Below are 15,839 nucleotides of genomic sequence, written 5' to 3' on the forward strand. Positions count from 1 at the left end.
AGCGGGTTCGCGCCAAAATCGCGTAGTTGATCCCTCCCCCGCGGGCTACGTCGCGCCCTCCTTTTTTTTCAAACCCAGGGCTGGGCGGGGATTGGTCCGTCGGGCACTCACGTGGTTAACGGTCGCGGGAAGCAGCGGAGCCCGAACCTGCGGCTGGACCTGCGGAGACCCCAGCCTCGGTGCTCAGGCCGCCCCGCCTCTGCTGGGCAATCCACGCCGCCGCCGCCGCTACCACCACCGCCGGCTGCAGCCCCGAGCGCCCAGAAGCCGCAGCCCGCCACCGCGCAGGTCCGCCGCCGCGGCGACTAGGCGCGCCCAGTCGCACGTGGCGGACCCGCCCCCTGGGCCGTCCGCGTCCTGGACTCCTCCGGCTCCGGCTCCGGCTCTCCGGTCCTCGGCCCCGGTCCCAGGGTCGCGATGAGCTTCCTGAGCCGGCAGCAGCCGCCGCCGCCCCGCCGCCCAGGGGCTACCTGCACTTTGAGGCAGAAGCTGATCTTCTCGCCCTGCAGCGACTGTGAGGAGGAGGAAGAGGAGGAAGAGGAGGAGGGCAGCGGCCACAGCACCGGGGAGGATTCCGCCTTTCAAGAGCCCGACTCGCCGCTGCCGCCCGCTCGTAGCCCTACAGAGCCCGGGCCCGAGCGCCGCCGCTCGCCCGGCCCGGCCCCCGGCAGCCCCGGGGAGCTGGAGGAGGACATGTTGCTGCGGGGCGCCTGTCCCGGCGCGGAAGCGCCGGGCGGCGGGGCCGAGGGCGACTCGTGGGAGGAGGAGGGTTTCGGCTCCTCGTCGCCGGTCAAGTCGCCGGCAGCCGCCTACTTCCTGGGCAGCTCGTTCTCGCCGGTGTGCTGCGGCGGCGCGGGGGACGCGTCCCCGCGCCGCTGCGGGGCGCGCCGGGCTAGCGGCGGCCCCTGCTCGCCGCTGCCGGACCACCCAGGCACCCCGCCGCACAAGACCTTCCGCAAGCTGCGGCTCTTCGACACGCCGCACACGCCCAAGGTGAGAGGACGCGGGGCCCCGGGCGCCCCGAGCCCCCGGAGTCCGCGCCCGCCCAGCCTTTTAAAAAGGCCGCGGCGCCGGGAGCTGAGCGCGGCGCTGCCCGGGTTCGGTTACATAACCGCCCGGCCGCACCCCCACTCGTTCCCCTGAGCCGCAACAAAAAGTTGGCAGCCCCTCTTTTTGGCCCTGCCCAGAAGTTGTCCGTTAAGATTATGTAACTGAACAATGGGCCTCTTCTGGAACTTCTTCATCTTTCAAAGGGGTTGATCGGCGCCGTCCAGGTGGCTGATGATTTCACGCCCGTCGAGTGGGGGCCTTTCCGACAGTGTCAGCCCGGAGTGTGGCCCTGATAACGTGGTTTGGAAGGATGTTGGAGTGCTGCTGGCCCGGCCACCTGACACTTCCGAGCGCCGCAGCCATATGGTGCCTTTTAAACGCAGTGATGGGCCCTGTAATTTGGGCGGCGCACGTAGGAGTTCGGTTAAAAAATTTCATGCGCTTATCGTTTCGTGTCATGTGGCCTTAAGGGGTTAAGTTTGAGGTATGGAGGGGGACTGCGCTTCGACTCCGGAGAAAAGGCTGGCCTTCCAAGCATTTCCAGTCTTAAAAGACTCCTTAACCCAGAGTAGCATTTAAGCTACTGTCCGTACATGGTATTTATTGGGTGAGCGTTTGTTTACACCCTTGGGTTTGCAGTGCCCATGTGTGGTCCCCCTAACTGTAACGATTAGGGACATCCAGCTGTTAAAAGCCAGCATCGGTGGAGTTTCTTGGACCCTTGTGCTCTCATATTGCTGATAATATATCACAATGAAGGAGGACCTGTTTGTTGAGTAGCAAGTGAGTATGCAGATAAGTACTTCTGAAACTTTAGATGTAGCGGCAGATTTTAAAAGCGGACCCATCACGAAATTGAGACAAGTATCGCGTTTATAAGACTCATATGGAAAATGTACCTTTTTGAGTCCCTTTCAGTACCGTGGGTCGTAACCTTAACGAAGAAGTGTGTTTTTGGAGCGTTACTGTTTATTAGGGACTTGCCCAAAACATGATCCCTCTGGAAGTGAGGGGAGGAGTCCGACGGAGGTGGTTTTCAAAGCCCTATTTGGATGGGGGGAAGGGAGCTTTTATGGTGCTCCCTGACTGCTTTCTATTTTTAGATGGAATGAAAGTTTTTGTTAACTCCTGGACTCTAGAATAAACTTAATTTCAGTCTGCATTTCTACTGTTTTTAGGGTCAGAGACCTATTTTATGTGGCTATCTGTTTTAGAAAGGGTGGTTGGTATCTACCTTTCAGACTGCTGTAGTTATCCACGGTTTGTTTTGCTGGAGATGTGACAGAGGCTTGTGTGTTGCTTTGATCTACACTATCAGACCTGTGAAAGGCTTGTTGAAGGTTGGGTTGAGAAGGCTGTCTGTAGGACTTGGAAACTAAAAATTTCATTTTTCCTGTCCTAGAGTTTGCTCTCCAAAGCGCGAGGAATCGATTCCAGCTCTGTTAAACTCCGAGGTGGTTCTCTATTCATGGATACAGAAAAATCAGGAAAAAGGGAATTTGACATGCGACAGACTCCTCAAGTGAATATTAATCCTTTTACCCCAGATTCTGTGTTACTTCATTCCTCAGGACAATGTCGTAGAAGAAAGCGAACACATTGGAATGAGTAAGTTATTTAGTATTCCACAATGTGGTCCCCAACCACTCACGATTGGTTTGTGGTACTTATCAAAATTCAGTTTCATCTGAATTACATGGAAGTTTGTGCTCTGAAATTTTTCTGTTGCTAGCACCCACTTTCCAGGAGAGGTAGGTGGAAAGTAATCAGCTGTGGAAAAGTAGTGGTGTGAAAAAGGAAGGAATAAAAAGCCTAGATAGCTTGTAGAAAATCTGCTGGTGTCAAAAATGAGGCAGGCAGAGAGAGTTGATTTAGACTTTAATTTTGATATGTGTAGTGGTGTTGGCTTGTGGTTAATAAGTATATTTCAGCAGGGGCAGCATTTTCATCAGCTGAGCCATATCTTGTGATTATAAAATTAAGTGCTTATCTTTTTTTATTTAAGATTTTATTTATTTGGTGGAGAGAGAGAGCATGCACATAAACACAGGCTGTGGAGAGGGGCAGAAGGAGAAGCAGACTCCCCGCTGAGCAGGGAGCTGGACACAGAACCCTGGGATCATGACCCAAGCTGAAGGCATGCTTAACTGACTGAGCCACCCAGACGCTCTTTCTTGTCTGTTTCTATTCATTAAAATATAATTTCACTGTACACCTATCAGATTAAGTTTTGGATTTCTAGTTGATGTGTCTGTTAGATCTCTTGATGGAAAAATACGTAATATTTTTCAGTTCTTGTGGTGAAGACATGGAGGCCAGTGATTATGAGTTTGAAGATGAAACAAGACCTGCTAAAGTAAATATCTTTTCATTTTCTTTTTATTGTTTCTGAGATTTCATTTTCTACTTCTTAACAAGTTTCCATATATACATTTAAATATCCATTAAAACATAAGATATAATGACTTTCAAGTTTCACATACAGTGCTATCATCATAGCAAAAAATCATTTTTATATTTTTGTATTACATATATGGATACGCTTTTTTATTACAGAGAATTACAATTACTGAAAGCAATATGAAGTCTCGGTATACAACAGAATTTCATGAGCTAGAGAAAATTGGCTCTGGAGAATTTGGTTCAGTGTTTAAGTGTGTGAAGAGGCTGGATGGATGCATTTATGCCATTAAACGATCGAAAAAGCCATTGGCTGGCTCTGTTGATGAGTATGTATTAAAAATTTTGTCTTTTGCTTTTTTATTCCCTATGGTGTTAACAAACCTTAAGGTTTTACATAATCAAGCACTAAGATTCTTTCACTTTTGAGAAGCTATAATAATTTAATCATATCCTTTTCATTTTTTGCCATTAATTCTTTTTTTTTTTTTAAGATTTTATTTATTTATTTGACAGAGAGAAATCACAAGTAGACAGAGAGGCAGGCAGAGAGAGAGAGAGAGAGAGAGGGAAGCAGGCTCCCTGCTGAGCAGAGAGCCCGATGCGGGACTCGATCCCAGGACTCTGAGATCATGACCTGAGCCGAAGGCAGCGGCTTAACCCACTGAGCCACCCAGGCGCCCCAATTTTTTGCCATTAATTCTTATTGGACTTGGGAGAATTATATGAGTAGTCTGATTTTGAAACCTAACTTTTTTTTTTTAAGATTTTATTTATTTATTTGACAGACAGAGATCACAAGTAGACAGGCAGGCAGAGAGAGAGAGAGAGAGGGAAGCAGGCTCCCTGCTGAGCAGAGAGCCCATTGCCAGGCTGGATCCCAGGACCCTGGATCATGACCCGAGCCGAAGGCAGAGGCCCCAACCCACTGAGCCACCCAACCGCCCCTTGAAACCTAACTTAAATTTCTTTGTTCTGATAGCATCCATGAATTCAGAGTAAAATGGAGTTTCATTTTTCCCAAGTTCTAGGACCAGCAAGGTTCCTTATTTGTAACATTCTTCTTTAATGGAATCCTTTAGAAAAATCTGGTACAGAGGCTCTCACCCCCTCTCTCTTAAGCAAGTTATCCTTCAGCATAATGATAGATGACAGAAGTTAAGTTTCTCTTATGAAGTCAGATAACTTTGTTCAGTTTAGGCTTGAACAAAAATGATTTACCATTCTATCAATCTCAAATTTCTCCTAGGCAGAACGCTTTGAGGGAAGTATATGCTCATGCAGTGCTTGGACAACATTCTCATGTAGTTCGATATTTCTCTGCATGGGCAGAAGATGATCATATGCTTATACAGAATGAATATTGTAATGGTGAGTAATATGTTGGTTCTGTTACAGATTTGTGAGCTCAAAAAAATGAACACTGAGGAAATAGTTTTTATTTGAAATCCTGCTCTAATTCTATGCCTCTTTTATCTCTTATAAATTCAAAGAGAGCCTATCTTTTATAAATTGAAGAAGCCTAACCTGAGTTGCAATGAAGTTCATTGCTTACCTGGATATTAAGGAAAGATTGAAAACCTTGTCCCAGTTACTTCAGTAGTAGAATTGTGCATGGTAGTGTGCCTGTTAGTCAAACTGATCTTGAGAGGACAGTGGTCTTGCCATACATATTTTGGCATCCCTAGCATGTAGCATAGTGTACGTAGGGTATGGTAGTACATAATAATAGGTTCAATTCATTTTAGCCTTCCCTATCCATTTCATTTTATGAAATGAAGTTAAAACTGATGCTGGTTAATCATAAAGTGACTATAACTCTCCATTGTTCCAACTTCAGCCATTTGTTAAAGTGTTCTATAATCTTGCCCCCATTCCCATTTTTTCCAACCTAGTTTACCATTAGAATCCTCTCACAATTTTCTATTAAGTTATGCCTTTAGTTCTCTAGCTGTGCCTCTCTCCCTCATTTCACCCCCAAAACAAGAAAAAAAGCATCTGTAGAGGGTCAACTTTGGACCTCTGGAGAGCTTTCAATTTTCAAAAAGTCCCTCAAGGACCAACTTTGTTTCCCCCCGTCTTAATTAAATCTTTATCAAAACCCTAGTCTCAATTCTGATTCTTGTAAATACCTATTATTAAATAGGTAAATCTTTATATATGCTGGGTTTCCATTTCTCTCTATCTTCTGTGAATATTAGAGAATTTGGAATTTAGTGAGCAGTTGGGAGGTGATAGCAAAGGTTTGTTTGTTACTTTTTTTTTTATTCTTGTTATTTTTTTCTTCAACAAGACCAGCCTTCTCATAGCTTGTTAATAAATAAGTGGTGTAGGTAGTGGATTCAGGTTTTCAGTATTTAAAAATATTGAACAAAAAGGAAGTAAAAGATCCATTTCTCACACCTAGCTTTTTGTTGAGTTGTCATTATATTAATTCTCTGTACTTGAAAAAAACTAAGTGCTCAGTATATAGCATTGGCGCTAATTTGTTTCACACATCTCTTGAAATGTTTCTATTCATATCACCAGAATATTTATGTAGCTATCATGACCTTGTGGACCAATCTGTTTCTTAACCTTCAGTTTTCAGTTACTGCACTTAATATAGGGCAGTTTGACCATGTCTTTTCCACTAGATGTTTGCTAGATGCCATCTTCTGGTTTCTTTCTCCCTTTCACTTTGTTGATGTAGTTGGTCCTCTTAACAAGTATTTCAGTAGCAGTCCAGGGATCACACATTTGTAACAGTCCACCAAATAAATATGTGGTTGTATAATTCAGATGATTTTTAGAAAACTTTGGGCCTGGGGGGATAGGGAGGGGTGAGTTGATGTCCTGCCCTCTCAGATTATAAAGACCTTGTCCTAAAAAACAAAATAAAACAAAACCCTGTCTTGTAATACAGTTAGATTATAAAATAATATTTTGTAACAGTTTATTAATTTGGAACAGTATAAAACACTTAAAGAATACAGAGATCTTTAAAAATAAATAGACCTGTGTGAAATAGGGTTGCCTCTTAGAATAGTTGTCTTTTCTGTTTAGATGAAAGGAAATGAAGCTACCTATATGCATTACTAAACTCCTCTATTTCCTTCTGCCATTATTGTTCTCTCCACATAAAGCTTTGAATGTCCTAATAATAGGCCTGATCTTCAGATCATTTTCCACAGTTCTACGGGGAAATCATTCTACTATTTCATTTATACACGGTGATTAGCTGATGTCCTTTATCGTGACTAAGTTTCCTTATTATCTCAAATAGTCATTTACATTTTAAGCCTTTTGTCTTGGTTTGGTGATAGACTGAAATTTTTACCCCGTAAACAAGTGTGGGAAAATGTTGATGGGTAGGGGAAGAGAATATGAAATATCAGATGAGTGTCTTGCTCTTCTTACTTCTCTTTGCCTTTCAGCAGTGAAATAGAAGGAACTGACCTAGCTATAGCTGGTAGATCCACTAAAATGCTTATTAAACTTAGACTAGGACTTCAAGCCCTTTTATAGACCTCCCTTCTAGAGCCCTTTTTCCTGCAGCTCAATATGTGTAATGAGTATAGAGAACATACTTAAGTCTAAAATACTGAGGTGTCTGATTTACTTTTATTTTTAAAATTCATTGGACATTTTGCTACCTAGTCTTATTCAAATTGTAGGACTTCCTTTCCTGACTAATGTATACTAATATACCTTCCTGATTTTATTACCCTGGTTCTGATTTTATAATTCCTAACTAAGCTTTAAACAGAAGTGGTTTGTTTTGGTTTTTGATTTTTGTTTTGTTTTACGTAACTCCTCTTTTCCTAAGATAAGTTATAAACTTAAAAATGTTTTTAATAAAACTTAAGAGTATAAACTTAAAAGCTTTTTTAAAGTATAAACTAATGAACTGGTTGGTTTGACCTATCCTACAAAAGCAGGTTTTATTCTCATTCATAGTAATAGTAGTATAAGTTAAAACTATTAAAATACTGGTTTTTAACTATAAAATTTATAGACTGTTGTCAAGGGTGTGGGGAAAACCATTTTTCTCATACGTTAATGATGGGAGTGTAAATTGGTACAGGCTTCTCTATGGGAACTGTGTGTGTGTGTGTGTGTGTGTAAGTATAAGTAAAATTGCCCCATATTTGTCTTCCAAAGCCTCAAATTCACATAAGGCACATGTTAGCAGAGTACTGGCCTTTTTGAAATCAGAAACCGAATACGTTGTTACTTCTTTTATGTGAATTTTCACAGGCCCTGTAGTTTTGGCAAGGATGGTGTGAATACCAACCCTTTTTTGTAGCAGGATAAACAGAGAAACGTCTCTCTCAGCTATAAAAACATATTCTATATATAAGATAGTATTTCACACACATACTTGAGCCACATATTACCATTGTTCTGTGACTAAGCATATCCTTTAATTCTTAAAAAAAGATTTTATTTATTTAGTAGAGTATGTGCATGAGCATGAGGGTGGGGTGCGGAGAGGAACAGAGAGGGATAAGCAGCCAGCCCGAGGGAGGGCTCGATCCCACGACCCTAAGATCATGACCTGAGCCAAAACCAAGAGTCAGATGTTCAACCAAGTGCCACCTAGGCACCCCGTATATACCCTTTAAACCAGCAATTTGTTTCTATAAGATATGTTAAATATGTGTGTGAAATGACCAATGTACAAAGTTATTCCTTAGACTATAGTATATAGTAGTAAAAGCTTGGAAATTACTTTAAAATATTCATCAATTAAGAGACCAGCTGATACATTGCCATTCATTTACACTATGAAATCCTGTAGAGACACAAGAGAGAACAGGATAGCCTTTGTATGTTAGTAAAGAATGATCTTCAAGATAATGAAAATATGTTGTCATTTATGTGAAAAGGAGTTGAGAAAAATATATAAGAAACCAATAACATTGGTTTATTCTGGGAAAAAGAACCAGGTAGGACGCTGGGGTATATGGATGAAAAAACTTTACATTTTATTTTGTACTCATGTGAATATATTACTTATTGAAAGAATAAATAAAATTTAGATTTCACAAGCAGGAAAAAGAATAGGTTGTATAAAATGCTACTTTCTTTCTTGAGTTTGTGGACACTCAATAAAGATGGAGGGAAGAGAAGTAAGATCTCATGAAGAGGAAATTGCTAATTTTTCCTGTGTTTGTTAGGTGGAAGTTTAGCTGATGCCATAAGTGAAAACTATAGAAGCATGAGTTACTTTACAGAAGCAGAGTTGAAGGATCTCCTTTTGCAAGTTGGCCGGGGCTTGAGGTATATTCATTCAATGTCTTTGGTTCATATGGATATAAAGCCTAGTAAGTATTACAAATTCTCTGCCCTGTGTTCTTTAGTGTTATAGAGAATAAATTATTTCATTAAAACAATATGAAAACATATACATCTTACTACGTTTTTTCGTTGTTGTTTTAAAAGACCTTTGCGGGGCGCCTGGGTGGCTCAGTGGGTTAAGCCGCTGCCTTCGGCTCGGGTCATGATCTCAGGGTCCTGGGATCGAGTCCCGCATCGGGCTCTCTGCTCGGCGGGGAGCCTGCTTCCCTCTCTCTCTCTCTCTTCCTGCCTCTCTGTCTACTTGTGATTTCTGTCAAATAAACAAATACAATCTTTAAAAAAAAAAAAGACCTTTGAGCCGCATACTGTTTTATGATTTCCATTCACTTCTTCTGTATTCCAAAGTATTTGAGGCAATTCATTTTTAATAAAAGTTGGATAAATTTGCTATATCTTATGGAAACCCCATAGTCATGAAGTGGGACTCTGATGGGAAGACTAAGAAGACTTCCTAGTGTTTTTTGTTTTTTTGTTTTTAAGATTTTATTTATTTATTTGACAGAGAGAAATCACAAGTAGATGGAGAGGCAGGCAGAGAGAGAGAGGGAAGCAGGCTCCCTGCTGAGCAGAGAGCCCGATGCGGGACTCGATCCCAGGACCCTGAGATCATGACCTGAGCAGAAGGCAGCGGCTTAACCCACTGAGCCACCCAGGTGCCCCAACTTCCTAGTGTTTAAAGTCCTATTGTTTAAAGTCCCTCTCTTCTAGGTTAAAGAACTATTGTTTAAAGCCCCTCTCTTCTAGGTTATAGAACTATAGTTACAAAATAGTGCTGGTGCTGCTAACAGGGTTGTTAGAATAAAATGAGATATATGAACATATTTTTGGAAACTTAAGTGCTATGTAAACATGGTGATATTTCTAGCCTGTATACCATGAAAGTGTTACTGCATTATTCAGAAAACAAATGGCATATGCAGTATGATTATCTTGCATTTAAAAAGGGTGCAAGTGAATGCAGCTATAACAACGTGCACATCCCTCTCATTTTATTAAAATAATCTCATAATGTGTACTTTTAAAAGTTGTAAGTCAACTCTACCTTTTTGTTTCAGTAAATTTTCATCTTTTCTAATAGCTAGATCATATTAAAATTTTTTCCAGGTGACCCAAGTCTTTTTGGTTTACTTGTCCAAACTAGTATCCATTTTCAGGACCATGCATTCCATCTGCTTCTATTTCCCGCCTTCCCCCCACCCCCCGCCCTTCAGGTTTTGCCCTTCCTCTACCTTAAAAAAATAATACTGATATGGACTTTGTCATATAAGATGTCCTTTCTTCTGGATTTGATTGGTTGCTCCCTTGCATCATTTATCTTACTCCTTTTTCCCCTATGTTTCCTATAAATTGGAAGTTAAAACTAACAGAGTGATGAATTCAAGTATGAATTTTAGGCTAGGTATTTCTTTTTTTTTTTTTTTTAAGATTTTATTTATTTATTTGACAGAGAGAGATCACAAGTAGACAGAGAGGCAGGCAGAGAGAGAGAGAAAGGGAAGCAGGCTCCCTGCTGAGCAGAGAGCCCGATGCGGGACTCGATCCCAGGACCCTGAGATCATGACCTGAGCAGAAGGCAGCAGCTTAACCCACTGAGCCACCCAGGTGCCCCTAGGCTAGGTGTTTCTAAGTTGAACTTAATGAAGGTTTTTTTGTTTTGTTTTTGTCTATGGAAATGTGTGATTCATGAGAATTTAAATCATTTTACACAATTACGTGAAGAATTTATCTGTATGTTAATAACTCACTAAAATTTTTATTTTTCAAATGGGGAAAAAATAACATTTGAATTGATGGCAGTAAATAGAAATTAGTAAGGTTTGCCTATACTCACTCATACCTTGTTTTAAGTGTCAGACAAACATAGTAGATCCTTATAAGTACAAAAGTTGAAAATATTAAGATGTGGAGTTTTAAAATTTCAAATTTATAAATACCATTGAAAAATAAATAATTCATAAATAAAGTGAAATTGGAAAGATGACTTAAATGAGTGTAACATTTATAAACTCAGTAGTTTATTTACATTTTACATTTACTTTACATTTACATTACTTATTTATTTACATTGGTAAAACTATTAAAATGAAATCTGTGACTGAAACTTAATGTTAATCATGAACTTACCTGAATTTGAAGAAGAAAAGTGTGTGTATAGCAGAGGAACCACAGAGCCACATTGGGATGTAGATACAGCCAAACTCAAAAGTTATATTACTTGTATTTTTCTTACCAGCCCCTAGCATTAGGTTAAAATTTATGATTTGGAAGCACCACTGATTACTACATTATTGCCTTTTTTGTATTGTTTCTATGTAGTTAAAACTAAAGATCAATGTGTAGATGACAAGAGTCTAAGGAAGTGGTTTCCAGGTGTTCAAAGATCAGTACTAGGCCAGAAAATATGTTCCTTAGAAAATACAACCCATTTCCTCTCCCCTGAGATTCTTATTCTCATTGGGCTTTAGGGTAGAACATATGAAAATCTATATGTTTGAAAGCTTTTGGGATGATTCTGATGTATGGCCTTGTTTATGAGTTTTGGTTACACTATTAATTCTTAGTGCAGCTGACATAAATAACTGTTTGACAGGTAATATTTTCATATCTCGAACCTCAATCCCCAATGCTGCCTCTGAAGAAGGAGATGAAGATGACTGGACTTCCAACAAAGTTATGTTTAAAATAGGTAAGAAAGAAAGATAACCAGATTATTGCCTTAAAATAAAGAAAGAGCCTATTTAACTCTTGACTCTATTTTTTTCAATACTTATAGGTGATCTTGGACATGTAACAAGGATCTCTAGTCCACAAGTTGAAGAGGGTGATAGCCGGTTTCTTGCAAATGAAGTTTTGCAGGAGGTAGTTTTTTTCTTTAATAATGCTATTTGTTTTATAATAATGCAAACATATTAAAATTTTAAGCTCTAATAACTAGTAAAATCTTAAAGAAAGCCTAAACCATCAGCCAGGGATATTTAATCTAGCAAAATTCAGTAAAGGCAAAGATTTATAGTGTTCAACAATGATGGAGTTGTAAAAGAAGTTCTCATACACTACTGGTGCAACTGTAAAATGGCATAGCCTTTTAGGAGATCAAAGTATTTGTATCTATCAGCATTTTAAAATGCTGTACCCTTTTACCCAGAATTTCCTTTCTAGGAGTCTTATCCACAGAAATGTTCATATACAAATAAATTGAGAACAATGTAAATGTTTAGCAATAGAGAAATGGTTAAAGAAATTATAGCATATAGTTAATAGTACTGTTTGAAAAAGTGTGACCTAAAAAAAAGTATGACAAACTATTTCTTGATAAGAGTTTAGAATGAAAGTAGAACAAGCAGAACAAATAAATTGCATGATCCCTTTGTTTTTCCATAATTATATATGCATTTGTAACTTGTCAATGTATGTATGTCTCCTGTATTCATATATGAGTGCTCCAGGATAGGAGTTTATTCTGAGAGATTAATTGGACTAGTGAAAGAGAGAAGGCATTTACTTTTACTCATCTCCCTGATTATGTATGTATTTGTGATATTAAAAATCTCCTCAAATTTAACTACTTCTCTATTTGAATAGGTTTTAAAGGTTAAATGTGGTATTGGATATTTTAATTTAGTCTTATTTCTCACCTAAGTCATCACTGAAGTGTAATTCTACTTTATTTTGGCCATTTTTATATTCCCTTAAAAATTTTTTTTTTTATAATTTTACAGAATTATACTCATCTACCAAAAGCGGATATTTTTGCCCTTGCCCTCACAGTGGTATGTGCTGCTGGAGCTGAACCTCTTCCCAGAAATGGAGACCAATGGCATGAAATCAGACAGGGTAGATTACCTCGGATTCCTCAAGTGCTTTCCCAAGAGTTTACAGAGTTGCTAAAAGTGAGCATTTTTGGTATATAATGCACTTTTTATTGACATGGTTTTATATTTGTTAAATTGCATGTCTTTGCCTTATTTTTACTTCTCTTTCTAAGGTTATGATTCATCCAGATCCTGAGAAAAGACCTTCAGCAATGGCACTGGTAAAGCACTCAGTATTGCTGTCTGCTTCTAGAAAAAGTGCAGAACAATTACGAATAGAATTGAATGCTGAAAAATTCAAAAATTCACTTTTACAGAAGTAAGTGAGAGTTTTATGGAATGTTTTGTTTTAACTTTCTCATTTTCATTTTCAAATTTTAATGAGCAATGATTTAGGTTTTCTGTCAGTGAAGGCTGTAGTGGTTTGGTATGTTTTACAGTTAAATTTTGGGGATTTCTGCCTTAAATTATTTGTGACATATGACTTGGTATTGTTCCTAAACTTGGAAATTATGGACTTAAAAAATTTTTAAGACTAGCATGTATTTGCAAGTGGTATTAATCCCCAATCCTTAACTTAAGCAAAAGCTAAGTGAGCCTGTACAATAGACAGGCTTTTTTTTCCCCCTTTAAAGTCTCACCGTAGATTAAGTTTCCTTCATTTGTTCTATTTATTTTTTATGGAGGGATTAAATGAGTATCAGTTAAGTTAGTAGATGAGTCTCATATTTTGAATGACTTTTGACATTTCAGAAAATTGATGGGAATGATAATTCTAATTCATTTGCTTTATTGCTGATTTTAACCTAATAAAAACTGACTTGAAATATAAAAGGTTTATTTGCCACTAGTTTGATAGCCATCACAGTTTATACAAACGGGAAGTAGAAGTTTCCTTTCATCTCTATTATGCAATATTTTCACAATATGAATTAGAGTTCTGGTTGAAATTATTTTGTATTACAACTCGGTCATTACTAACATCTTTATTACTTAGGTCCAAGTATATATGATATTTTAATTCTGAGAGCACAAAATAAAATCATTTCATAAATTTAAGTTGTTTGAGCACAAGCTAAAGTTTCATACTGTAATTTTTTTCCTCATTGTATCTTAGAATAATCATAGCATGCTAATAAGATCTCCCAGCTGATAATATAGTTTGTGTTTGGCCTCTTAGGATCCTTCCTAGGATTAATACAAAAGGTGAAAAGTCTTGTTTCCTATTTTTATGTTCTTAGAGAACTAAAGAAAGCTCAGATGGCAAAAGCTGCAGCTGAGGAAAGAGCACTCTTCACTGATCGGATGACCACTAGGTCCACCACCCAGAGTAATAGAACATCTCGACTTATTGGAAAGAAAATGAACCGCTCTGTCAGCCTTACCATATACTGAACTACTCAATTCCCACCTCCCCCAAAAAACTGTGACAAGAGGAAGCTAGGTTGAAATCACTGCTAGAATCCAGTTTGCAATTACTTTCTCAATCGGTGTCAGTAGTTTTACTGAAATACCTTTTAGAACTTTTATTTGTGAATTACAGTTGAAAGCTGTATCTTGACCAGTGGTATATCAGGCTTTCGTCTAGTCTTACTAGTCTGTCTTCTGTAGGATATCAGTGACTTTTGGATGTTACACCAGCCTTTCCAGGGTTAACCACTGTGGTGGTGTGCTGCTTATAGTTTGCTGTTGCATTGTAATAAAATGTGTCTTTCCCTGTAGTGACCTGTAAAAGGGATGCAGGGGCTTTATTACAAACATATTCTCCCTTTGAGAAGGGGAATGCTAAGAGACTCAGTACTACTCAGCCTTCAATGTACCTGTGTGTCAATCTTATATTTCTTTTTTTTTTTTAATTGTGAATTATACTTGTATATCCAACTGGGAGCACTTTGTAGGCATTGCATGAACCATGGAATGGTAATTCTGTGGAAGTATTGCCTTGTGAATTTGCTGCTATTTTAGTTTTGTCTTTGCTGTAAAATTGTAGCATTAAACAATCATTGTTAATAGGCTTTTTTGGAAAACAATTATGTGAAATACATAGCTGCTCTTGATGACAAGCAGCTATTTGCCTTTTTTTCTTTGAACTTTGAAGCTAGTGCATTGGAGTAATGCACCTTTTTTTCCCTTTTGGATTGCTGTATTAATGTAGTATAATTATTACTGGTTTTGTAATTTTTCCTGATAATGCCCTTCCCTGACTCTTTTTTAAAATGTTCCCTCCCTCTACCCAAGTTTTGTACTTGATTGTATTGTTAGTCTGTTTTTAAATGTTTTGCCCAGTTTCTTTTCAATATTTGTGTATATAAACTAATCTTGGTGATAGTGTATATAGCTATTTGAAATGCCAGAATGACTTCTGACTATTCCAAGCTTTACACAAAATATATTTTATCAATGATAAGCCATTTGACTAATAATACTGGCTAACCAGACATTGCAAAAAACAAAAACATAGAATTTGTCTATTGTTTGTTTTCCTATTAATTTTGGTTTACAATTTGTTTGCACTTGTCTATTTGACTTGTGTTTTATTAACATTGATTGGCATATTAAAAGTCACTCTGAGCTTACCTTGTCTAATTCCTTGTGATGCCTGTTTTCTCTAGTATCACTACATTTTGTCTCTAGTATCACTACATTTTAACGTTTAGAGTATAATGTATATAAAGTACTAAAAGGGCACAGTTTTTGATAGAATATGGAACATTATTTAATGATGAGTTTTAGGCTATATTAGTTATATTTGGTAATTGAAAGAAAATTTGTCCATCAACCACAAACTTTTTGTCACTGTAAATATTTAATATTTGTGTATCACATTGCATATTAGGCATTTGATCTGCTAAAAATGTAAGATAATGTAGTTTAAAATAGCTTTAGATATTAAGTGGATATAATGACTCAGCTTTCTAATTTAAGCTGAGTCACACAAGAGCTTCAAAGTAAGGCTGTAACTCAACTAGGCTAGATTTTTTAAGAACTGAGAGTGCAAATTTAAGTGATAAACAGTGCTAATTCCATGTGACATCTTTTTCTGATACAGATTAGAAGCAGAGTAAGCAGCAAAGGCCTTAGAGCTTAGAGTGGATTTCCCCCACCCCCACCAAAAAAAATGAAACAAAACAAACAAAAAAACCAAAAAGGATTTTGCAAGATCCTTGTGCTTTTTGATCATGGGTACATAATTTCTGTTGATTAAGGTCCCTTTCTTCCCACTATAAACATTTC

General features: G+C 38.7%; 1 protein-coding gene across 1 annotated transcript; it reads left to right on the forward strand.

Annotated features, from left to right (window-relative positions):
- Positions 1-205: 205 nt before the first annotated feature.
- Positions 206-15,191, forward strand: WEE1 (WEE1 G2 checkpoint kinase). Its single transcript, XM_044258807.1, has 11 exons — positions 206-993; positions 2,453-2,658; positions 3,343-3,406; positions 3,607-3,779; positions 4,700-4,821; positions 8,613-8,759; positions 11,384-11,479; positions 11,567-11,652; positions 12,513-12,683; positions 12,779-12,924; positions 13,847-15,191. Exons 1-11 carry the CDS (start codon positions 418-420, stop codon positions 13,998-14,000), a joined length of 1,941 nt encoding a protein of 646 aa, XP_044114742.1. The 5' UTR covers positions 206-417; the 3' UTR covers positions 14,001-15,191.
- Positions 15,192-15,839: the final 648 nt, after the last annotated feature.

Source organism: Neovison vison, chromosome 7, assembly GCF_020171115.1.
Source record: "Neovison vison isolate M4711 chromosome 7, ASM_NN_V1, whole genome shotgun sequence".
NCBI classification, from domain to species: Eukaryota; Metazoa; Chordata; class Mammalia; order Carnivora; family Mustelidae; genus Neogale; species Neogale vison.